This window comes from Maylandia zebra, linkage group LG2 (assembly GCF_041146795.1).
Source record: "Maylandia zebra isolate NMK-2024a linkage group LG2, Mzebra_GT3a, whole genome shotgun sequence".
NCBI classification, from domain to species: domain Eukaryota; kingdom Metazoa; phylum Chordata; class Actinopteri; order Cichliformes; family Cichlidae; genus Maylandia; species Maylandia zebra.
This window is the reverse complement of record NC_135168.1, coordinates 29844731-29868064: the sequence shown is the minus strand read 5'-3', so window position 1 is coordinate 29868064 and position 23334 is coordinate 29844731. Positions and strand designations below refer to the sequence as shown.

Genomic DNA, 23334 nt, shown 5'->3' with positions numbered 1-23334 from the left:
GTTTTGTTTTTTTATGCTTATGTTGTTCAGTTATTTGCCTGCAGCGGTGCACACAAAGTCAAAGTGTGGAGGTCGATGGACGCTGCAGGCTAAATATTGACAGTTACTTGCTTCTCATTAACTCTGAGTGACACTAAAAGGAGAGCAGTTTACAGTCTGCTTTGAGCCAGTGATTAGCCAGCTGATTGGTCTGACAAGCCATGTGAGACCCTGATAGTGAAATTACCTTCCACGCTGCATCTTGTCATAAAGTGACCCGTGAGAAAAACACGCCTTTTAAAGACTGACTGGTGAACGCAAAGCTGAATCATGGATCTAGTATTTTACGCATTGAACCTTTTACTGCTAACTTATTGAGAAACACTTGTCCGGAAGTTTGAAACTTATGTAATGCCATGATTGGCTGGTCAGGTGTGCGCGAGGTGAGGAGCGAGAAACCGGGAAGAAGTCGTGGGAACAGGTGCGAAGTAAGCGACAGCAGCTCACCGTAGTCAGTTAATCACGACTGAAAGAAATAATAGTGCGTTTGCTGGCTTTGATACAGTATGCTAAAGAAAGTGTGCTAATAGGAGAACAGCACATCCCAGCTGGCATTAAGAAGAATATCAAAGCGAGCTCCGTTTAGAAATCAGGTAAGTTAATTATATTCAAGCGAAACCATAAAGGTGGCGCGTGACAGAAAACAACACTAACCTGTGTTTGCATGCGCACTTATTAATATGATAAATTATTATGATATGACAAATGCTGTGCACGCTTTTAATAGTGCTAGTGCGGTGTGTGTGGGGGGGGGGGAGTTTCCATTCCGACCTTAAGTCCAGTCAGCGCTGTCAGACAGATGTGTCTCCGGGCACCGCTGCTAAAGGGAGGCGGGGCATGAACAAGCTGCTGGAGGTTGTGTTTTAAAAGCTGGCAAAGTGCAACAACACAACACTTTAGTCGTTACTGTGTTGGTGTATTTGTGTGTGTGTTTTGCAGTGATGGGAATAACGGCGTTACTTTTTTCCAGTAACGAGTAATCTAACTAATTACTATTTCTATCGTTACAACGTTACAATATGGGGTGTCTGGCCCATTGCTACGGGCCATTCGATCCCTATACAACCGTTGCAAGAGCTTGGTTCGCATTGCCGGTGTTGTGCCAAAAAGTGATTGTCTGCCAGAAACTGATTGCCGTCCGCGGGAGCGCGCGCAGCTGCTTAAAGCTGCAGCGCCCGGATTACTTGCGTTGCCAGCTACTTCCGTGCAACTGATATAACGTGGGGGGGGAAACCCAAACACATTTATGCCTTTGTTATTAGGCAAAGGTATGCATTTATGGAGCTTTAACGTTTCTTGTAACCGAATTATGACGCTATCAGAAGGTTGCTTTCAGTGTGTAGCGCAGTCACGAATGACTACACGCATCACGATGGAATAATTAATGCCTACAGGTTTAGTATGTCTACTCTCGTTGTTCATATTTGTTATAAGACTGTCGAATAGTAGTTAAAACAATAAAGACCTATTGTGCCAGTATCACCATGACTCTTTCTTGTTTGTGCAGAATAACGACTGAGAACATGGCATTTTAGCGCTACCAAAAAGTGATTGTGGCCTATAACTTGTCACTGAAACAATATTTCTGCTTCAAACTTGTTGGATATATTCCAGAAGGGTTACATGTGATATATTGTATCCCAAAACCTCTCCAAGAACTGCTGAATAACTTGTACAGGAACAATAACACTGATAATATGCCATTTTCAACCTGCCAAAAAGTGATTGTGGCCTATATCTTGTCACTGAAACAATATTTCTGCTTCAAACTTGCTGCATGTCATTCTGAAGGGTCCTATGTGACACATTATATCTCAAACAGTCCCTTAGAACTGCTGGATAACCTGTAAAGGAACATTAACTTTGATAATATGCCATTTTCAGCCTGCCAAAAAGTGATTGTGGCCTATATCTTGTTAATGAAATACTATTTCTGCTTCAAACTTGCTGCATGTCATTCTGAAGGGTCCTATGTGACACATTATATCCCAAACAGTCCCTTAGAACTGCTGAATAACCACTAAGGGAACGATAAAACTGATAATATGCAATTTCCAACCTGCCAAAAAGTGATTGCCGCCTATATCTTGTCACTGAAACAATATTTCTGCTTCAAAATTGTTGGATATCCTCCAGAAGGGTTACATGTGATATATTATATCCCAAACAGTCTCCAAGAACTGCTGAATAACTTTTCAAATAACATTAATACGATAATATGTCATTTTTGACCTGCCAAAAAGTGATTGTGGACTATAACTTGTCACTGAAACAATATTTCTGCTTCAAACTTGGTGGATGTCATTTAGAAGGGTCATATGTCAAATATTACATCTCAAACAGTCCCTCAGAACTTCTAAATTACCATTAAGGGAACAATAAAACTGACAATATGCCATTTCAGCCTGCCAAAAAGTGATTGTGGCCTATATCTTGTCACTGAAACAATGTTTCTGCTTCAAACTTGGTGGATGTCATTCAGAAGGGTCCTATGTGACATATTATATATCAAACACTCTCCAAGAACTGCTGAAAAACTTTTAAAATAACATTAATACCGATAATATGTCATTTTCAACCTGCCAAAAAGTGATTGCCGCCTATATCTTGTCACTGAAACAATATTTCTGCTTCAAACTTGCTGCATGTCATTCTGAAGGGTCCTATGTGACACATTATATCCCAAACAGTCCCTTAGAACTGCTGAATAACCATTAAGGGAACGATAAAACTGATAATATGCAATTTCCAACCTGCCAAAAAGTGATTGCCGCCTATATCTTGTCACTGAAACAATATTTCTGCTTCAAAATTGTTGGATATCCTCCAGAAGGGTTACATGTGACACATTATATCTCAAACAGTCTCTAAGGACTGTTGAATAACTATTAAAGGACCATTAATACCCATAATATGCCATTTTCGACCTGCCAAAAAGTGATTGTGGACTATAACTTGTCACTGAGATACTATTTCTGCTTCAAACTTGGTGGATGTCATTCAGAAGGGTCATATGTCAAATATTACATCTCAAACAGTCCCTCAGAACTGCTAAATTACCATTAAGGGAACAATAAAACTGACAATATGCAATTTTCAACCTGCCAAAAAGTGATTGTGGCCTATATCTTGTCACTGAAACAATATTTCTGCTTCAAACCTGTTGGGTATCATCCAAAAGGATGATATGTGGCACATCATATCCCAAACAGTCTCTAAGAAATGCTGAATAACTTTTAAAGGAACATTAACATTGATAATATGCCATTTTCAGCCTGCCAAAAAGTGATTGCCACCTATATCTTGTCACTGAAACAATGTTTCTGCTTCAAAATTTTTGGATATTATCCAGAAGGGTTACATGTGACATATTATATCCCAAACACTCTCCAAGAACTGCTGAATAACTTTTAAAGGAACATTAACATTGATAATATGCCATTTTCAGCCTGCCAAAAAGTGATTTCCGCCTATATCTTGTCACTGAAATACTATTTCTGCTTCAAACTTGCTGCATGTCATTCAGATGGGTCATATGTCAAATATTATATCTCAAAGAGTCCCTTAGAACTGCTGAATAACTTGTAAAAGAACAATAACACTGATAATATGCAATATTCAAGCTGCCAAAAAGTGATTGTGGACTATAACTTGTCACTGAAACAATATTTCTGCTTCAAACTTGTTGGATATATTCCAGAAGGGTTACATGTGATATATTATATCTCAGCCCCGCAAGACCAAAAAAACCCCATTTGTTTGTGAAGCATGCTGGTCAGAGGGTCGCTGTCAATTTTTCAATGTTTTGGAAATGTTTCTTGTTTTGTATCGTTGTCTCCTATAATATTTATTGGTTGTTTATTTGTTTATTAATTCATTAATTTATGTTCGTGTTGCTGTGTGTGTTTCTGTGTTGTTCACAAGTTCAGCTTTGATTGCAATTTTTTTGTAGGATGATTCAATTATTTTGTGTTTCCTAACATGTTAGCATAGTTACTGTATGCAAAGAATTAATATATATGTTGTTCCATGGTTTACTGGTGTTGAGCTTCCGCTATACCCCCTGTTTCTGGTCTATTTGTTAGTTTATTTTAACTGGTGGTTTCTTCTTTAATTGGATGTAATTGTTATTTGTTTTTGGTTTTCATTTCAATTAATAAGTGCTGTATTGGAATGACATTTTTATTACCGTTTGTTTTGTCTTTCCTATTACTTGGTGTTCCTAATGTGTTTAAGCAGATCTCCTCCCACCTGTTTCCATTTGGCCATTATCCTTTTTTTGTATTATTTTTGAATTACAATATTTTTGAAATTTGACGTTTTATGCACAGGTTGAAAATGACATATTATCGTATTAATGTTCTTTTAAAAGTTATTCAGCAGCTCTTGGAGAGTGTTTGGGATATAATATATCACATGTAACCCTTCTGGAGGATATCCAACAATTTTGAAGCAGAAATATTGTTTCAGTGACAAGATATAGGCGGCAATCACTTTTTGGCAGGTTGGAAATTGCATATTATCAGTTTTATCGTTCCCTTAATGGTTATTCAGCAGTTCTAAGGGACTGTTTGGGATATAATGTGTCACATAGGACCCTTCAGAATGACATGCAGCAAGTTTGAAGCAGAAATAGTATTTCATTAACAAGATATAGGCCACAATCACTTTTTGGCAGGCTGAAAATGGCATATTATCAAAGTTAATGTTCCTTTACAGGTTATCCAGCAGTTCTAAGGGACTGTTTGAGATATAATGTGTCACATAGGACCCTTCAGAATGACATGCAGCAAGTTTGAAGCAGAAATATTGTTTCAGTGACAAGATATAGGCCACAATCACTTTTTGGCAGGTTGAAAATGGCATATTATCAGTGTTATTGTTCCTGTACAAGTTATTCAGCAGTTCTTGGAGAGGTTTTGGGATACAATATATCACATGTAACCCTTCTGGAATATATCCAACAAGTTTGAAGCAGAAATATTGTTTCAGTGACAAGTTATAGGCCACAATCACTTTTTGGTAGCGCTAAAATGCCATGTTCTCAGTCGTTATTCTGCACAAACAAGAAAGAGTCATGGTGATACTGGCACAATAGGTCTTTATTGTTTTAACTACTATTCGACAGTCTTATAACAAATATGAACAACGAGAGTAGACATACTAAACCTGTAGGCATTAATTATTCCATCGTGATGCGTGTAGTCATTCGTGACTGCGCTACACACTGAAAGCAACCTTCTGATAGCGTCATAATTCGGTTACAAGAAACGTTAAAGCTCCATAAATGCATACCTTTGCCTAATAACAAAGGCATAAATGTGTTTGGGTTTTTCCCCCCACGTTATATCAGTTGCACGGAAGTAGCTGGCAACGCAAGTAATCCGGGCGCTGCAGCTTTAAGCAGCTGCGCGCGCTCCCGCGGACGGCAATCAGTTTCTGGCAGACAATCACTTTTTGGCACAACACCGGCAATAAGTCGGACTCGTTCCCGGTGGGTGATGGGCTTCGCCAGGGCTGCCCTTTGTCTCCGGTTCTGTTCATAATTTTTATGGACAGGATTTCTAGGCGCAGCCAAGTGGCGGAGGGCTTTCGCTTTGGTGGCCTCAGAATCTCATCTCTGATTTTTGCAGATGATGTGGTTCTGTTGGCTTCATCGGGTGAGGGCCTCCAGCTCGCACTGGAGCGGTTCGCAGCCGAGTGTGAAGCAGCGGGAATGAGGATCAGCACCTCCAAATCTGAGGCCATGGTTCTCAGCCGGAAAAGGGTGGAGTGCCCACTCCGGGTCGGGGATGAGTTCCTGCCCCAAGTGGAGGAGTTCAAGTATCTCGGGGTCTTGTTCGCGAGTGATGGGAGAAGGGAGCCGGAGATCGACAGACGGATTGGGGCTGCAGCTGCAGTAATGCGGACGCTGCACCGGTCCGTCGTGGTGAAGAGGGAGCTGAGTGTAAAAGCGAAGCTCTCAATTTACCGGTCGATCTACGTCCCTACCCTCACCTATGGCCACGAGCTGTGGGTAGTGACCGAAAGAACGAGATCGCGGATACAAGCGGCAGAAATGAGCTTCCTCCGAAGGGTGGCTGGCCTCTCCCTTAGAGATAGGGTGAGAAGTTCGGCCATCCGGGAGGGGCTCAGAGTAGAGCAGCTGCTGCTCCACATCGAAAGGAGCCAGCTGAGGTGGTTCGGGCATCTGACAAGGATGCCCCCTGGAGGAGGTGGCTGGGGAGAGGGAGGTCTGGGCCTCTTTGCTTAGGCTGCTGCCCCCGCGACCCGGCCCCGGACAAAGCGGATGAAAATGGATGGAAAAAATGGATGGAATATCGTTACAACGCCGTTACTGTTACTAACAAGAAAATTGCGGTCGCGTTACTATTTTTCAACAGACGGTTGAAGCTGTGCTCAGCTTACTGCATCAGTTGTACGGAAGTAGCTGTAAGTAATCTGGGCGCTACACCTTTAAGCAGCTGCGCGCTCCTGCAGACGGCAATCACTTTCTGCCCGACGATAACTTTTTGGCACAACACCTGGAGCTAAGGGGGCAAAACAATCGCATGAGTGCTGCTGTTTGACTGAGGAAGAATAAAGTAGTCGTGGTAAGCCAATCACATGACCACTTAAAGACAAAGCAACAAAGTGATATATACCAGTTTATAAATTGTGTTGATAGGCCACGTAAAACCAGAGTCGTGATAAACAATATATATGCAGCGTTTTTTCCTCAATAGTTTCGTCACGTTTAATGTCTAAGGACAGCGCAGCGAGCACTCTCTGCTTATGAGCAAAAAATAAAGAAAACCCCAAACCAAATCAAAAAACAGCCCTTTCGTGTTGGTGGAAAAATGCACCATGTCGACCAATCAAAAATGATATGGCAATACGACATTTGGTTGTTTAGGAAGAGAGATTTGTGACGTTTAGCGTGTTTGTAGTGTGTAGTTAATGTGTTGTCTTGTGTAGTTAGTGTGTAGTGTTGTGGATAGTTTTGTGTTGTGTGTCAGAACAATGAGGCGACTGCTGTCTCCAGGTAGAAACAGGAGTGATACACCTGCTGCTGTCAGACCTGCAGGTATCATCCTGTGATGTTCTCCTTTATATCTCCAAAAGTTGATTCTGTTCATGTGGACGTAGCGTTTGTGGGAGAAACGTTTCGTCACTCATCCAAGTGACTTCTTCAGTCTCAGCTGACTGCAGGTTTCCCCAAATCTTATAAACAGTACATTTGCATAATGACTGAAACCAATGGGCTGGGAGGTCAGTTCCTTAATCGTAATTATGCAAATTCTCATGACCATTGATCAATGGCCATGAGTACCACATGAGAATGGGTGCACCAGGGTGCAGGGGAGGCATCCCCCCCTCTGTCCCCTTCTGGCTGCCTGTGCCTCAATTTTATTTCAAAATCTTAGACATTCACATTACTCACACTCTCATAACACATACATATAGGATCTTGGGGGTGGGCACGCTACACGGAATCCAAAAGACCATCAGGGTGTACACCTCACCCCTGGCGTCGTTGCCCACCTCTCAATTTTAAATACACGTAGACACTGAGGGCTATCAGGAGGGGCTGTGCGCTTACCTGCTGCTCTCTGGCAGGTAGCTCCATGCCCTCCTGGGTTTTAAATGCACCTTAGAACACACATGCATCAACACTACATATGAGCCTGGCGGAGGGAGGTTTGGAGTCTTCTCACATCCCCGTTCTCTGCGGCCTGCTGGAGCGGGGGGGCCAGGAGGAGGAGTTGGCCGTCCGACTGGGGTCTGGAGTGTGGGGCCTCCCTGCTGCTGCGGAGTCGGGGCGGTCTGCTTCTCCCCACCGCAGGGAAAAGGGTAACACCACCTGGGTCTGGGTGCAGTTTCCCCCTCCAGGGGCAAGGGTACCTAGACCCGGTTCTTAGAGTACGCTTGGGGAGTGTGATCGTGTGTACAGCGTCTCTTTATGTCTGTCTCCACGTTGGTTGAGTGTGGAGTAAGTGCATATGAGAGCATGAGGGTGGGAATGGATGTTTGTGTCTGTGTGTGCCTGTATGTCTGTGTCTATATGTCAGGTTGGGTATCAGTCGCCACCTCTCTGGAGACATCTCAGGCCCTCTAAGGTATGGAGGCCTATCTCCCCCCACCACTTCCCCTGCCGGTGGCAGGCGCCCTCAGACATCGGTGCGTTGGTGGTTCTTTGTGTCCGGGGATGGGCGCCCAGGTACACACCGGCTCACTCCTTGGTGCCTCCTTATCGGGGCCTGGAGCCTGGGGCTCGCTCGGGCCACTTCAGGGGTGGGGTGGCCTCGGCCTCTCGGCCTCAGGCCACTCTGGCACAGCTGGCTGCCGGCGGAGCTCACGGGCACGTCACTGCAACCCCCCCCTGGCTTCTGCTCCGCGGCTGCTGAGTGACCCCTCATCTGGGACTCTCCTCAGCTCTTACTGGGACAGTGGCGCGGCTGCCCCTCTGTTGGTCTTCCTTGGTCTCTTGTGTTCTGGGGGCCTCTGGATGTCTGGAGTCTTGATCTCCTCCATACCTGCTTCATGCCCTGGTGGACGGGGCAGTGGCCCCCCCACACCCTCTAGCAGATCATTACATGAAGGAACCTTTTAAAAACAAACGCGTCCATGCTCACAGGTGTACACACGGCTGCTCACACACACAAACTACACCCTTTTTGGCTCCTACCTCAAAGCACACTGTGCGCTGTCGATCTTAGGTGCTGCACAATAATGTTCAATATTTAGTATTTACTGTCATATTCCCATAGATCATTGTGATGTTGTTTATTCTATTGCTCTCATTTTCTTCTGCTTGTTTTCTTTTTTCATTCTCAACAGGTGATCCAGGTGATTGATGTGTTTGTTTTTTTTGTCTGCTTATTTAGTTGGTTTTTGTTTTTTATCCCTGTCCCTCTTCTCCGCTGTTTTTCTTTCCCTCTTTCTTTCTCCCTTCTCTTTTCCTCATTCAGTCTGTCCCGTATCTAGCAAGTGAAAATAAAAAATAAAATAAACAATAAAAGGTGAATCAAATAGACCATTACGGCAAGGCTGGGATGGTCAATTTGGTAAAGTAAGTCCGTTGGGCATCTTTCTTCGCCTTTAGACAATAATTCTGATGGCAAAAGAGCCAAAGAGGACAGGCAAAAAGAGAAAAAAAAAAACCAAAAAACATGCTAAACCCTGAGTTGGCCGTGATGCATCCATCGGAGTGTGAGTGTGTTTGTGAGGAGCAGCTCATGCTTGGATACAGATAAAAGGATGATTGTGAGCATGAAAGCGCCCGAGTGCTCAAATTAAGGAGAAAAGTGCTGTATGAGTACCAGCTCTTTAACCATCAATATTAAAAAATATTTATTTTTATTTTTTTAAGACATGGAGGAAGTATGTGCCCACTGTAGTGATGTGTGTGTAATTGGTGATCGTCCACTGTTGTGTAGTTGACAGGATTTAAAGAAGGAAGTTGGTCTGGTCATGCTGACATAGAAAGCACCGAGCACAGAGGGAATATTGTCCTAAGCTTAAAGGCTGTTGAGAACCATGTTCACATGATAAACACAGATGAGTCAATATTTAACAATCACAAGACAGAAAATAACTTCATGTATGGTCACACACACTTTTGCCCCAGAACATTGTGTCAGATAGTTTTTCCTTTGCTCACCTGACCACATGTGGGTCATAGGTCACTGTGGCAAAGGTGAAGGCACTCAGGCGTTGCTGAAACCTGCTGTCCTTTGCAAGAAGGCTGTAACTGTGTGAGAATGAGACAAATGAAAGAGACGCGTCACCAGACAAAGAGTCCGTATTGATGTTGTTTATTAATTTTGAAGATACTCTGCATTTAACTGCTATTAGAACAAGTTTAACTTTGCTTGGTTTGGTCTCCCAGTCTTCACTATCAGATTAAATTACAGAAACATGCATTGATTGTTTGACTTTGAGTTAGACTGATCGTTTTCCAGGAGCCAGCCAATTAGAGGGCTCCCGTGGCCCCGCCTGACCTCTTAAAAGAATGTTTGTTGCTGTTGCGTGTCAACGGTGCATTAGTGCATTGTGAAGGCAGAGCGGCAGTAAAAACTGCAGGATCCCTGCCACTGGATGCTCAGTGTCTCACCTGGCTGCTCTCTGTTACAGGTTAGTGGGTGAGAAACACGTTAAAACATGGAGAAACACACACGGGGATACGGAAATAGTGTGTGTCGTGTGTTGTTCTTGCATTATCCTGTTATTATTAACTGTTGTACAGTTAGCATTCACAGCTAAGCCTCTTCTTTTACAGGTTATTCCAGTTTAAGAGACTGGCTCATGTTATTGTCATGCATGTGCTGGGAAATGAAACACTGAGTAGTATTAGTGTAGGTGAAACAAGCGCTCTGCAATCAAAGGATGAGAAACTAGACTGAAGGTTTCCTTGTAATGTGGAAGCGTCTTCACCTTATAATATAAAGCACGCTAGAGTGACTGCTGTTGTGATTTGATGGTACATAAATTGAATTGAACTGAATTGGTGGGTGGTCTGCCAAAATAATAAAAAAGATTATTTAAAAATGCTAAATCCTTTTCTGTAATAATATTACTTGTAATTTAAGTTTCTGAAATTGATTGAACTCTTTCTGCATATGTGCAGTCGGGGAAAGAAGTATCCGACCCCTTGTTGAATTCATAATTTTGACCACGTGCAAAGAATTGAGCACTCTATAATTTCAATGTTTTTTTTCTTGGTCTTAAAAGAGAAACAATAGCATTAACATTTAACAGTGATGTATTTTGTTATGCTGTTTATGTAGAGTAACAGAATGTGACTGTGAGAGAGGGCACAGCTGATACAGGAACCTGAACTCTTGAGGTACATTTCAACTCAAGCTGTGCTTTAAGTAGGATTGTTTTCTCACACTTCAGTTCAGTCTTACAGACAGTTTTTCTTTTGTCCTGCTAATGAGAATGCAGCAACTTTCATTTTAAGAGCTGAGAGAGGAGAAGTCCAAATCGTGGGTCTGCCTTGGTGTTGCTGTGAGAAGTGCTGTCTGTGTTTTCTAGAGTCTAGACTAGGGGTGGGCAACTTCAGGCCTCAAGCAACAGTGTCCTGCAGGTTTTAGATCTCACCCTGGGTCAACACACCTGAATTAATTGATTAGTTCATTACTAGGCCTCTGGAGGACTTCAACACATGTTGAGGAGGCCATTTAGCCATTTGAATCAGCTGTATTTGACCAAGGACACTGGCCCTCGAGGCCTGGAGTTGCCCACCGCTGGTCTGGACCATAAGGTCATCGTCTTCATCTGTTCTCACATGAAGATGTCACACTTTCCAGTCTGTTTATTCTTCAACAGCTTTGCAGTCACAGTCTGTGCTGGGAGACTGTGTGGACTAAGAAATGTGGACCCAAACGCAGACAAAATGAAGCGCTTTTGTTATAGCTGATGGAAAAATTACAAAAATAAAGGGCAAAGCAAACAATACAAAAATAAAGAATAACCTAAATTGGCTAAACTAGAATTGAACATGAAAACCCTGGACATGCTTAACACGAATACCTGAAACATGGAACGCAGACGACCTGACCCCGACTGACAGAAAACTAACACACTAAATACACAGAGAGGTGTATTTAGTGTGGAAACACATGAATGAACATGGGAGCAAAACTAAACACACTGAACAGGGAACGCACAATAATAAAACAGGAAACATAGAGAGATGTAGGCTGGGACACACGAGCCTGACATGAGGGTCGAGAGAGGGAGAGGGTGGGAGCGGGGGCAATAACTGGGATGAGGGAGGCTTAACTGTGTTTTTGTTGTAATGCTGAGAACTCCTCCAACTATTAAACAACAACACTGGCACAGAATGGGACGAATACATCTGATGCCTGGGAGAATCTGTTAAATATATGATATACGATCCAATTGCACTGTAACGTGAGTCACAGCTGAACGAGATCGCCTGCTATTACTGTACGGGAAAAGCAGCAGTCTTTCATTTGGTTTCTGTACTTAACAGTAAAGAGATGTTGCACGCTTCAGTGCACAGGATTATTATTAACAAACAAACAGCCCTTACATTAGACCAAAGTCTTTCAGGTCCGGATAAACATCAGCCACTGCTGTCTGTGTGTGTCGGCTTGAAGATTTGGTTATAATCAGCAGCCAATATCTGACTTCTGTCTAAATCTGCGACTCTCCACCATTTGACCCTAGAACTGAAGAAGCTTCTCGGATGAAGGTGAAACGTCTTCAAGCAACTTAAAGAAGTCCTGATGCTTTTCTTTCCAAGCTCCTTAGACTACGATGACCTGGATGACTGAGAACCTTCACAGACATACAGCCCTTCTCAGAGTCTCCAGTGACATTTTGATGCAAAATGATGCAGGAAAATGTTCTGTTCTCCTGATGTTGGTAGAGTTGACCATCGAATTCTGCTTGAAAGGCTGAAACATTGGGTCGGTGTATCTGGATCTGCCTTGGAGTGGTTCTCCTCATATCTATATGAACGATACTTTTCTGTGACAGTTTCTAAATACCGGTCATCTTCCACTTCTAAGCTTTTACTTTTATTTCAGGTTTGTGGGTCAAGGACCTAGAGGCTTCAGAGGGGCTTTTAATGAATTTAGGGGTCCTAGAGGAACCCTTTTGAGGGAGGAGGTGCTACGTCCCTCTGTAGCCCCTAATCATCTCAATGTGTTCAGCTGGTGCTAATTGGCCACACCTAGTCAGGTGTGGATAAAAGCATACCTGAGGCAAGCTTCCCAGGGAGCTCGCTTGTCTTTGCCTTGGTGGCACCAGCCATTTTAGCCGACCTGGTATTCCATTCTAAGATAATACCTCTTCTCACCTATACTCTGGTATTCGTCTCCTTTTTTATGTTGCGGCTTTTGAGCCAGGTCGTAACATAACCTATGGTGCGCCACATGGTTCTGTGCTGGGGCCTTTATTGTTTCTAATGTATCTACTTCCTCTCCAGCATATTTTAAGCCCCTTTGAGGGCATTTGCTACCCAGATGATATCCAGTCCCAAGATGTTTCTAAGCTGCAGATTCTGAATGAGTGCTTAGAATCCATTAAAGGTTGGATGGTCGACAACTTTCTCCAACTTAATGAAGGACAGACCAAAGTCCTTGTATGTGCTCCTGACAGACATGTACCTAAGATAATGAATGCTCCTGGTCCTCTTTCAACATTTGTGAAATCGTCCATCAGGAACCTCGGGGTAATCTTTGACCCGGCTCACTTTGGTGAGCCTGCTTTTATCACTTAACAAAACATTTCTAAATTAAGTCTCGTACTGAACTGGAGATTATTATTCATGCAGTCATTTTATCATAATTGGATTGCTGTAATTCACTGTTTACATCTCTAAGAAAAAACTCCCTGGAGCGTCTGCAGATTGTCCAAAACGCTGCAGCAAGGCTTCTGACCAAAACATTGAAGTACTCATTTTGTTAACTTTTGTCTGCTTTTGTTTTATACTTTGTCTTCCCTGTGTGAAGCACTTTGTGATCTTTTATCTAGAAAGGTGCTATATAAATAAAATTTACTTACTTACTTTACTAAACTATGGATAAAAAAAGATTCAAAGTACAATAACGATGTGTCTTCTCTTGCTCTTTCTAGGTGAACTCCTGGCCAAAAACGTCTTCATATTGCTTGCAACCACACCTCAGGGCATTCAGTCTAACTGCACCTGGACGAACAGAGCAGAGCAGTCAGTGTTGTTGAAGGCACCTCATTGCAAATAACATGGAGGAGTTTATTCAGAACCTGCCAGATCTAGATGTCAGCTGCTACGTCAGAAACATGTCCACCCCTGTGTTAGTCAGCATTGGGGCTGTGGTTGCTGCAACAACCTATTACCTGGCAACACGATCCAGGCCCCTCCCACAGGTCTGTGACCTGCAGATGCAGTCAGTTGAGGTTCAGGTAAGTTTGGTCCCTGTCAAGAGTCACAGGATAGTTATGCTGATCGATGATGTGACCCACAAATTACTTGCTGTCATTAATTCTCTAACAAGATTTTTCATACAGAAACGTTCCAGCTGCTGTCGTTATTGTTGCATTCACAATCTGTTTCATTGTCATTGTGAGGGTGGAGATTTGGCACGCCGATCAGTTCTACTGACCACTGACAGTCCCTTGACACATATCTATGATGATGCCACTACGTTGTATGAATTCTTTCTCAGAGGCGCCAGAGTGTCCAGTAAGTCACCAGTAATACAATTTAATCCCAATGTGGTACTTTTACTGTATAAATCAAGCTCGCATTCAGATTCATCCTTAACTGCACTGGTGCAGTAGTGATGATGTGTTTAACATCTCATAGTAACTTTGACTTTGTTGAATACAAAAACTGTATATAAAAGATGGATATTTTATTTGAATATTTAGATATTTTAATACAATTTTATGACACACGTTATGTAAAAATTAACCTCCTACGCGATCATTAAGGCAAACTTAGCTGTAGAGACCGCAACTGTTGTTTTTACAGTTTTCATATTAAACATGTATGCTGCTGCTTTAAAGATGAGCATTTAAAAATGGGACCCTTTTTCCATTTTTGCAGAGGAACGGTCTGAAAAAGAAAGTGAATGACATGGATTACCACTCATGTGGTTTTTCCACATTAGAGGAACAGCTTTGTCACATGTATGTGCCAACCATAAGAGCCATTGTGTCAGTTGTTTTGGAACCAGAAGTCCATATTTAGATAAGAAGATGAAAGGCACAGTTAAATTATTTCAGAAATCTCTCAGTCAGAACATGCTATATCATGTTTAGGTAGAAACTAGCGAGCTAACTTCCTGCTAACTTCTAACTCCGTTAAATTTATTAAATCCTGTTTTCATGGATGCCTGGATGTTAAACTTAATTGTTACACCTGGTAAAGCAGCAACGCTGATCATTTTATTAAAGATGAAAGACTTTAGACAGTTTTTAACTCTCAGTGATGCCGCAGTGTTTGTTTGACTTTGGGACCTGTGTACTCTTTCTTAATGCCAGAAGCCTGACAAAATAGTCAACACTTCAGTTTACTGCTGTGCCAGCAGCCAAGCATGCAGGGTAGGAAGTGTAATCATCTATATGTGTAATAGGGATATGTGTATGAAGACATCCTGGGAACACTTTTGAATTTGTGACATTAGGTTGCTCTAACTTTCCACTGTAGTAACTCTTCTCTTTCATCGTCCAGGTAACGGTCCCTGTGTCGGCTCCAGGAAGCCAAAACAGCCTTATGAATGGATTTCCTACAGAGAGGTAAGAGATACCAAGATTAGCTCACCTTGTATAAACACTATGGCCTCCAGGGTGAAAGCTACAGTTTGCAGTCAGTATAAACAGTTGTTTACAAAGTGGTGGTCAAAAAGGTGACCTCGTCTTTTTGGTCACGTTGTTTGCCGGTGACATTCACTCTGCAAGTGCGTCATTTTATTCTGTATGCAAATCTGAAATCGTCACTTTGTAACTTTGTGCTAAATGTGATCACATGTAAATGAGAAGGTGAAAAGGCAAAATGAGCATAAATCAAACTTTGATTTCTGAGGCTGAACAAGGTTGAGTTTGTCAGCATTAACAGCTGGTGTGTGTGTCTGTGTGTTTATGTGTTAGGTAATTGAGCAAGCAGAGAATCTGGGTTCTGCATTTCTTCACAAAGGAAACAGCAAGACTGCCGACTCTCACATCGGCATATTCTCTCAGAACAGACCAGAGGTACATAATCGCACACTTTCAAGGTTTTAGTCTTTACTTTAACAAGCAGCTGCTCTATGATCTCACAGCCTCATTACTTCAGTGCTAAGATGAACCTGAATGTGCTGCTTTTTGACGACGGAGTCATTATCAAACTTAATCTTGTAATGTTTGTTTAAATAATTTCCCCCAGGGATCAATAAAGTATTCTGATTCTGATGATTCTGATTTGTGTGTGTAGTGGACCATCAGTGAGCTGGCGTGTTACACCTATTCTCTGGTGTCAGTCCCTCTGTATGACACGCTGGGAACAGAGGCTATCAGCTATATTATAGACAAAGGTAAACAATGGTGATTTCAAATCAAATCAAATCAAATCACTTTTATTGTCACAGCACATGTGCAGGCACACTGGCACAGCACATGCGAGTGAAATTCTTGTGTGCGAGCCCCACAAGCAACAGAGATGTGCAAACACAACAACACAAACGAGCAAAATGCAAGAATGGCCAACCTGAAACTAATAAATATATGTACAATATATAATAGTGTATGCATTTCTGGATGTGTATACTAAATATTTTCCTACGTGTGTGTGTGTGTGTGTGTGTGTGTGTGTGTGTGTGTGTGTGTGTGTGTATATGTATACACATTTTTACAAATTAAATAGTAAAAAAAATAAATAAATAAATAAATAAATAATAATAATAATAAAATATATAAAATATACAGAGTTGAATATGTGCAAAACAAGTGGCATTTATATACAGTGTGGAGTGCATAATGTTGAAGATTTGGATACATGGCAGAGGTTTTTCTGAAGACGTTCAGCTGATTATCTGCTATTTGTTTTTGCAGCTTCTATCTCAACTATAGTGTGCGATGTGATGGATAAAGTCAATCTAGTGCTGGACTGCATTAACAACACGAAACACAGTGTGAGAACAATTGTTCTAATGGAGAGCCCGAACACCAGCCTGATCGAACAGGGACAGCAGGCTGGAATCCACATCCTCAGCCTGCAGGAGATGATGGTCAGAAGGCTTTTTCTTTTTTTAAATTAATTATTATTATTATTATTATTTATCGTAATTTCTTTGTCTTTTGTGTGTAATTATTTCATTCTTCTGCTTTTACCTTTAATAAACTTTATTCTTTTCCTTCAACAGCTTCTCCTTTGTTTTCTGTTTTTGTGCAGTGCTGTAAAAGTACTCAATTCCTTCCTGATTTTCTATTTTTTGTATATTTCTCACACTTTCAAATCTTTCGGATCATTAAACAAATTGGAATATTAGACAAAGGCAAGAGTAAATACAAAATGCAGTTTTAAACGATGACTTCATTTATTAAGGGGGAAAGAAAACCTATCCAACCTAGCAGAGAACTGCTGTCAATTAAAAGGGACGCTCCCCACCTTTCAATCCGTGTCAATGGTGTGGTTCACTTGGACAGATGTGAGCACAGTAATCACACTCTGGTGCAGACCAGAACCACCACAATGAGACGCTTTGGAGGAGGTGGTCTCTGTGCGAGTCCAAATGAACTCCAGAGCGATTCACTTAAATGTGATCTGACCCAAATACCCAAAATGTGTATACTGAGCTAAACACCTCCCTGTGTCCAGCTGTGACAGTGGGAGGTGTAAATACACAATGCAGTCTTTTAAAATTATAACTTCATTTATTCAAAGAAAAAAAGCTTCCCAGACCTTCTATGTGTGAAGTTATTGATCCCCCCCCCTTTTTAAACCATGATTTAAATGCCATTAACCACATTCTCAGAAAGTTGAGTTTAATTTTATTTGATTACTGTCAAACCTTCTGACTCATGAAATCACTGAAATGCTAAACCTGTCTAACAAAGTGAAGTAGGTTAAAAGAAATAAAGTTTAAAAGACCAAAAGGAAACAAAGTCCTTGACATCTATCAGTTACAAAGTTGTTACAAATGCAGTTCTAAGGGCGAGCCCAAATGGATCAATCTAGAAACGTTCGAGTGAACCATCCCTGGATTGGGCACATAATCAGATTTACTCCTAGAGTGCATCAATGACACATCGAGGAGGTAGCGCAAAAATAAAACTACATCTAAAGAACTGCAAGCCTCACTTATCTCAGTAAGGTCAAAGTTCATGATTCAACAATAAGAAAAGAGATGATATCATGGGAGAGTTACAAGGAGAAAATCACTGCTGACCAAAAAGAACAGGCTCGTCTCAGATTTATCGGTTATCACAAATACGAGGGTGGCACAACCAGTTAACAGCTTTTACACAGAGCCAGACTGGCTTTGATAGCTTTTCATCTTTACTTAATGAAAAGTTTACTTTGATTAACTTTGTGTAAAATTCAAATTTTTCTAGTAATCTGAAACATTTCAGTGTGACAGATGTGCAAAAAGCTAATAATCCAGGAAGTAGGCAAATAGTTTAGTTTTGCTGTCCTTGCTGCTTTGTGTTTATTTGGCCTGTTTTCACTTTCATTTGTTTCTTAGATGGTTACTTCTTCGGCCTACGTTTCCTGTTGTTTTGTCTCAGTTGTCATCATTTCCTTTTATCTCTGTATTCTCAGATCTGTTAGTTAACCTGCTTTTCTTGTTGCACAGGCCATAGGGAAGGCCAACCACCAGGAACCACTGGTATGTAAACACAGGCCTGTTAGACTGTCTCTAAATATTGAGGATGCTGTCTGTTATGCTGTCTGATCCATTTTTACCTCCATCTCTTCAGCCCCCTCAGCCCAAGGACATGGCAGTCATCTGCTTTACCAGTGGAACAACAGGTGACACATCCACAGACTCACAGTGACATGCAGCCACTCTGATTTGAGTTAACTAAAATATTTGCCATGTCTCCTGTACGCACTTTCAGGAAAACCAAAGGGAGCTATGTTGACACATGGGAATATTGTCTCCAACTGCTCAGCTGTCATCAAGATTACAGGGGTGAGGTGCTGATGTAATCATAGACCATCTCTCTGTTTGCTCATCGCACATCTCTTTGAAGCTGGTCGTTTGAGACCTTGTGGTGACCCTTCTGAGTTTTTCTACATAACATGAAAATGTTTTTCTAGTAAATGAAAGTAATCTGTTGCCGTGACTCTTAAGGCTTAAATTGTAAATAAATAAATGTGCAAAATTACAGAAAACATTTCAGAATTACTACGGACTCAATGTAGAAAACTAAAGTTTCTATAGTAGTTAAAGAAAACATTTGTTTGTCTGTTACTTTGATGTTATATGAATTGTCTCTTTATCAGTAGGAAAAACTGTAAAACTTATGAAAATATAACAAAAAGTGTAAAATGTATGTCCAAAGATTGCAGTCTTTGTTGGACCAATTTGGCCCCCGGGCCTTATGTTTGACTCCCCAGCTCTAACGTATCGTATGTCAGTCTAGTAGTTTCCTCAGGTGCTTGCCTGGAAGTTGAGACTTTATTGATTGTGGGTACTGCCCACTTTTCATCACCAGGAGTTTGTTCACCAGTAGACACTCAAAGTCACCAAATAGCCTTAATTTTTATTCTGCCCTGTCCCCACATCACTGCACATCGCTTCTAGTGTCTATGCAGCTTCAGGAAGGAGAAGGAAAGGAAAAATGCTGAAGGGAAGATAGAGAAAACACAGCTCACTAAGACCTTTAATGGTCTCGTCCCTCTTCTCTCCAGTCGTACGTTCAGACCGCTTCAGAAGAAGCTTGCTGTCTTTTCTGCATCTGTCCTACATGCTGGGGAGGGCGGGGGGATTACGAAGGTTAATGCTTTCCATCTCTGTCTTTGTGCATGTGTGTTTGTCTTTGTGTTGATTGCTTGCTGTGTGTGTTTGTTTTAGACCACCTGTCCAGTGCTTCCCAATGATATCCATTTGTCCTATCTGCCCCTGGCTCACATGTTTGAGAGGGTCGTGCAGGTTTGTTCCACCTGTCGTTAAAAATCAAGGAGGATTCCTTCCGGCCTGCTGTGTCAGGCTCCTTTTAATAACATTGTCCCAAATTTCCTCTCCCTGTCTGGTAGGGAGTCATGTTGATACATGGAGCCAGGATTGGTTATTTCCAGGGAGATATTCGTCGACTGTCAGATGACATGAAGGTGCTGAAGCCTACGGTGTTCCCCGTGGTTCCACGACTCTTAAACAGAATGTATGATAAGGTATGAAGAAGTGTAAGCACTCTGCTCATTTGTGTGCTATGATATCTTATAAAGATACGATTTTGCATAAATGCAGTGCTGATCGTAAGCTTTACTGATGTTGTTCTGTTTAATCCTGGTAATTCTTCTGGTGTAGATCTTCGGTCTGGCCAACTCACCCTGGAAGCGCTGGCTGCTGGAATTTGCCTTCAAGAGGAAGCATTCTGAGATCATGAAAGGCATCATCAGGAAAGACAGTATATGGGATAAGCTCATCTTCAACAAGGTCCAGGTATTCAGAGCCAGCACCGCTTTTATTTTAATACTATTTTGTCAGCTGCTGTTATGACAAAATGACTAATTGTCCATGAATATATACAGTTTATTATTTTAAACAACAGTGAAAAAATTTAAAAAAAAAACATAAATACCAACCTACTCGTTACCTGGGGATCCACATTATTAAAAGGAAATTTTCCATTCTAGGAAAATGGAAAACAGAGCAAACAATGACGATACAAAAACACTGTAGTATCAGAGCATTAACAATGTCTGAGTGAGTTTGTTTGGGATGCATTTGAGCAGCTGTGAAGTAAATAATGTGATGTGCTGCCCTCTGCAGGCCAGTCTTGGTGGCTGTGTGCGTCTCATGATAACAGGAGCAGCTCCCATATCTCCAGTTGTTCTCACCTTCCTCAGAGCTGCACTAGGCTGTCAGGTAACACACACACACACACAATTGCTGAATGTAATCTACTGTTATCCTGTGGTGTTTTACTTCCGTAGTATGTGACATCACAGTAATGTCCTCTGGGATGATCCACCCCGCCCTCCTTTTGTCATTTTCCATGTTGCATAATTCTGTCTGTAGCAGCAGCATCACTAACGATTATAATAATAATTGTGGTTTGTGCTCTGTCTCAGTTCTATGAAGGCTATGGACAAACCGAGTGCACTGCAGGTTGCACAGTGACCATGCCTGGAGACTGCACTGCAGGTAGCACATAACAAAGCTGCAGAACTTAACCAACCTTACTTAACCTACTTTAACCAACTATGTAAAAGTATGAAATGATTACTGATCTGAAGATGACCTCAAACTGACTTCATCTCAACAGGTCATGTTGGAGCGCCTCTGCCCTGTAACATAGTTAAACTGGTGGATGTACCCGAGATGAACTACCTGGCTGAAAATGGAGAGGGAGAGGTAAAACTAAAAAGCTGACATCAGCACATATAGCTTACTTAATGTCCATAGTTGTTTCAGTCATTCACACTAGTCACGTGTGCGTATGTGTTCCAGGTATGCGTGAAGGGCGCCAACGTATTCCAAGGCTATCTAAATGACCCAGAGAGAACAGCAGAGACCATCGATGCAGATGGGTGGGTCCACACGGGAGACATTGGGAAATGGCTTCCGGTGGGTTCTTCATCTGTTCATTACATTAAGCTCAATACATATGTGGTCTGTGGCCACACCAGGATTCAGTGCGTGCGCGTGTTTGTTTACAGAATGGCACCCTGAAGATCGTGGACAGAAAGAAGCACATCTTTAAGCTGGCACAGGGCGAGTACATTGCTCCTGAGAAGATAGAGAACATCTACATGAGGAGTGATGCGGTGGCGCAGGTATTTGTGCATGGAGACAGTCTGCAGGTAGGTCCTCTCTTTAAAACTGCAAGTTTCTCTAGAACAAAGTCCACTTTGAATGAGATACATTTACATGTTGTTTGCCTCCAGGCGTGTCTGGTAGCAGTGGTGGTTCCTGACCCCGACTTCCTGTCTGACTGGACCAGGAGGACGCTGGGATTGCAGGGCAGCTACCTGGAACTATGTGGCAGAGCGGTAATGGATTCAGAAAGCTTGCACAAAAGTCTTGAGCCATCCCTTATTTCTTTATATTTTTGCTGCAGGTGAAATAGGTGGAGCGATTTATAGAAATATGTGCAAATATAAACGGTTTATAAGGCAAAATCTGATGGCTAATTATTATGTGTACACACAACACTGGTTCGTCTGTTGTTTAGGTTTCTCTTTATGGTTGAATGACTCATAGGCCAGTGTTCAGCAGCTTAACAATGTTAATATTGAGTAATATATTGAGAATTTTTTCATTCTTCTGTATTTAGGAAGTTAAAGCAGCCATCTTGGAAGACATGCTGAGGCTGGGCAAGGCAGGAGGCCTCAAGTCCTTTGAGCAGGTACAGCACTCAGTCATAGTTGAAGTATTTCTGTATACTTTGAATTGTTTTTCCATCAAATATTAGAAGTAATATTATTATTGTCACTAACACCACCTGGCCACATGTCTGTTCTTTAGGTAAAAGCCATCTGCATTCACACCGAGCTGTTCTCCATCGAAAACGACCTGCTCACTCCAACAATGAAGGCCAAGAGGAACGAACTGCGCCAGTACTTCAGATCCCAGATCGACGAGTTATACGCTGGGATCAAAATGTAGAAGGACAAGTGGAGAGCGGGAGGGAAGAATAGGCGGCAGCTCTTCTAATGGTGCTTTAGATTCAATTAAAAGGGGAAAGAATAACTGAGGTACAAGCTGAAGCACACAACAGAAAGCAAATGAATGAGACCCTCTGAGGCCATCATCACAGGCCTGTACTACAAAGCAGGTTATCTTTTTATTACCTGGCTTAATTAAAAGTAACAACTACTTCCACACACACAATGGTGCTTATCAAATCAGTAATGTGATTTTATGGACATAGACGAAGACAAGGACACTACAGTACAAACCCTGAGGACTCGCTTTAGTTCTCACGGCCAAACAACACGATTGTCATGCTCAACAGAACACAAAAATAATTTGACTACAGGATCTCTGGTACGCAAGACAGGAAGTCAATTTTAACTGTTGATGGAATTGATTAGTCCTTGATATTTAAATATTAATGATGATGATGCTGATAAGGTGCTGAGTCTGAAGAAGCTGTTTTTTGTTTGTACTTCAACTTTGTCACATCACAAATCTCAGGCCAGCAAAAAGCAAACACACATTGTGCACTTTTGTTTTGCATCATTCTCACACAGAATGGTTCACTGGCATTGATGAGACAGTTTGATGTCATGATTTTGTTTTAGTGTTGAAATTTTTAACAGCAAGATTGTTTCACTTGGTTCCTTCATTGTCTGCATGAATTAATTTAGTTGCAGTCAGGGCTTGTCTAGGGGGATCAGCAGATGAAACAATTCAATGTTAGCTTACTGTACACAGGGAAGTCACTCAGGAACATACGGAGCAGACACAGAGGGAAAGCCTTGTTAATGTTTAATTACTTTATAGTGGGTTCAGGAAGGGAAGAGATTTGGTGAATGAATCGGTTTTTTAAATAATGCATTATTTAGATAACAAGGAAAAATAACATTGATTTGTATTATAATTGTTTTTAATGTCACATTTTGTAAAATATTTGATTAAAAAAATCGGTGTAATGTTTGTACATTGCTTCACTAATGCACAAAATTTAAAGATTCTCATTTCTTCG

At 41.7% G+C, this 23334-nt stretch overlaps 1 protein-coding gene across 7 annotated transcripts; it reads left to right on the top strand.

The window, feature by feature from the left end:
* The first annotated feature begins 245 nt into the window (after positions 1–245).
* LOC101487205 (long-chain-fatty-acid--CoA ligase 1) lies at positions 246–23285 on the top strand. 7 transcript variants are annotated; one of them, XM_076890690.1, is made up of 23 exons: positions 9898–10155; positions 12220–12863; positions 12983–13253; positions 13633–13938; positions 14104–14218; positions 15212–15276; positions 15628–15729; positions 15950–16049; positions 16567–16742; positions 18312–18344; positions 18436–18487; positions 18577–18650; positions 19536–19613; positions 19718–19852; positions 19989–20123; positions 20454–20549; positions 20756–20828; positions 20950–21038; positions 21135–21251; positions 21344–21487; positions 21572–21676; positions 21961–22032; positions 22152–23285. In XM_076890690.1, exons 4-23 carry the CDS (start codon positions 13759–13761, stop codon positions 22290–22292), a joined length of 2082 nt encoding a protein of 693 aa, XP_076746805.1. In that variant the 5' UTR covers positions 9898–10155; positions 12220–12863; positions 12983–13253; positions 13633–13758; the 3' UTR covers positions 22293–23285. The 7 variants fall into 7 exon arrangements, with proteins under 7 accessions (XP_076746803.1, XP_004563664.1, XP_076746805.1 ...); XM_076890688.1 differs by lacking the exon at positions 9898–10155 and adding an exon at positions 246–632 and having other exon boundaries at positions 12220–13253; XM_076890684.1 differs by having other exon boundaries at positions 12220–13228.
* The last annotated feature ends 49 nt before the right edge of the window (positions 23286–23334 follow it).

What these genes read in the sequence shown, in the direction of transcription:
- LOC101487205 (XM_004563607.4), top strand. Translation starts at nt 13,759, where the DNA reads ATGGAGGAGTTTATTCAGAACCTGCCAGATCTAGATGTCAGCTGCTAC. An exon ending in TGCAGTCAGTTGAGGTTCAG is followed by an intron (nt 13,939 to 14,103) that starts GTAAGTTTGGTC and finishes TGTCATTGTGAG; the next exon opens with GGTGGAGATTTGGCACGCCG. An exon ending in TGGAACTATGTGGCAGAGCG is followed by an intron (nt 21,677 to 21,960) that starts GTAATGGATTCA and finishes TTCTGTATTTAG; the next exon opens with GAAGTTAAAGCAGCCATCTT.